We start from the raw sequence: 1,869 nt of genomic DNA on the forward strand, positions 1-1,869 counted from the left end.
GACCAGCATCGTACACTTGAGGTGGAATGTAGTATTTGCTGTTTTCGCTTCGAATCGGCCTCGCCCCTTTTATCACATCACCAGCAAAGAGATGCTTGCTTCCATTATTGTCTGGCAGGTTTTGGAGGTACAGAATCATGTTGTCCGTGTTGGCAAAGACATCATCGTCTCCGTTTAGGAGGAAGCGAACATGAGGGCAGTTTCTCTCCATCCATTCCAGGAAGAGTACCTGCTTCAAGGTGAGGTTGAAGAAGGAGTCGTGGAAGTCCCACTGGAGGATGTCGTGGTACTTGCGTTGCTCCAACGCAAGAAGTCTGTTCAGCCTTTTCTGGTTGTAACCAGTTTCCTGTGTTCCAGAGATGAAGAGTCTCCGGATCCACACTCCGTTCTGAATTCTCTCCCTGGCCCAGGTGTTGCGCAGCACCTCTCTGCGGTCGTAGTTCACCGGTGAACTTTTAATAACCAGAAGAAGGAAGACGTGAGCAGAACCTTTGGGTCCTCCACATTTGTGCGGGGCATCCAGCAGCATGGAGAAATGCCGACAGTGCTGATAGTAAAGGAAGTCTTTAATATGATCAGGTAGGGTGTCGAAACCTGAGATGCTTTCAACAGAACTGTCCCGTTCACATTCAGGCCAGGTGTACTTATATTTGCTGTTTGGTGTTGCATGAATGCTATCCTCCCACTCATCAGCATCATGCAAATTTAAATGAGATTCAGAGACAGTCTGAAAGAACCCCAGATAAACAACCAGGACAAGGGCAATCATCACTGCAGAGGCCGATGCCATGGAGGCTTTATTCTTCATGATGTTGTCGTTGAGAAGTCTGGAGTGACAGAGGAAGACATGTTTATCACATCAGGTAATCAATAAGGTCAGCTTGATAGCTTTCCACTGAAAACCAGTTTTATCCAACATGAATGAATATTTATGGCAACATTTAAGTTTCTAAGATTAGCTTTAAAACCTATTTTCTCAATTTAAGCAACATTATTTAAAGCTCCATTTTTTTTGACTACCGTAACTCTTCAACCATTCACACAATTAATGTACAGTATTCCCCTCACTATAAAGCGCACTTAAAAGCCTGAATATTTTTCAAAAAAATAACGGTGTAACTTATAATCAGGAGCACCTTCTACATGGATTAATTCTGTGTTCAGCCTGCAAGATGACATCACACCAACACCACTTGGACAAAGACTTAGTGTCGAGATCTGCTCATAGTATTCTTTATTATTTTTCATTGACAGCTCCATCCTTTGCCTTCTGCTGTGTTTATGTCACTGAACAGAAAGGGAGCTGCACATTCTAGCTGGGTTTCCTCTGGTCTGTGCATCCATAAAAGGAGTTCCATACCGGTCACTTTATTTTAAAAAATTAAAAATATGGTTGACCAACAAGCTTTCTTTTTTCTTTGCAAGTTCCAAGCAATTTTGACTTTCATTGTGAATATTCTAACACAGCTAAAGAGGAGTAGTGTCGGACTATTTTGATTTTCTACATTTTACTAACAGGGTTGGAAGTTAGCATAATTACTGTAACATTTGTTTCAGTGTTATCAGTATGTTTTTAACATGTTGCTAACCAGGTTGGGAGTTACAGGTATTGAGAATAGGCTAACATGGTTAACGTAGTGAACGTTCCTAACATGGCTAATGTGTAGCGGGTTACAAACAAGTTCTAGAATTACTGTGGACAGTCTAACTGACTGATCTCTCACTCTTTGTCTCGATTAATGCGGCTCACACTTGAGAGCGCCTTATATATGACACAAATTTAAAATAGATCATTTATTGATGGTGTACCCTATAGTTTGGACACTATGCTAGGCTAATTCCATGTCAGAGACAGACAAAAGCTGCCTT

General features: G+C 41.5%; 1 protein-coding gene across 1 annotated transcript; it reads right to left on the reverse strand.

Annotated features, from left to right (window-relative positions):
* Positions 1-4: 4 nt before the first annotated feature.
* On the reverse strand, positions 5-847 carry LOC112138882 (N-acetyllactosaminide beta-1,3-N-acetylglucosaminyltransferase 3-like; the record flags this gene model as incomplete). The annotated part of the gene is made up of 1 exon (XM_036211332.1): positions 5-847. A coding segment is annotated over exon 1 (804 nt), but the record flags the coding sequence as incomplete, so codon positions are not given.
* Positions 848-1,869: the final 1,022 nt, after the last annotated feature.

The sequence above is a fragment of the Oryzias melastigma genome, unplaced genomic scaffold (assembly GCF_002922805.2).
Source record: "Oryzias melastigma strain HK-1 unplaced genomic scaffold, ASM292280v2 sc04105, whole genome shotgun sequence".
Classification (NCBI taxonomy): Eukaryota; Metazoa; Chordata; class Actinopteri; order Beloniformes; family Adrianichthyidae; genus Oryzias; species Oryzias melastigma.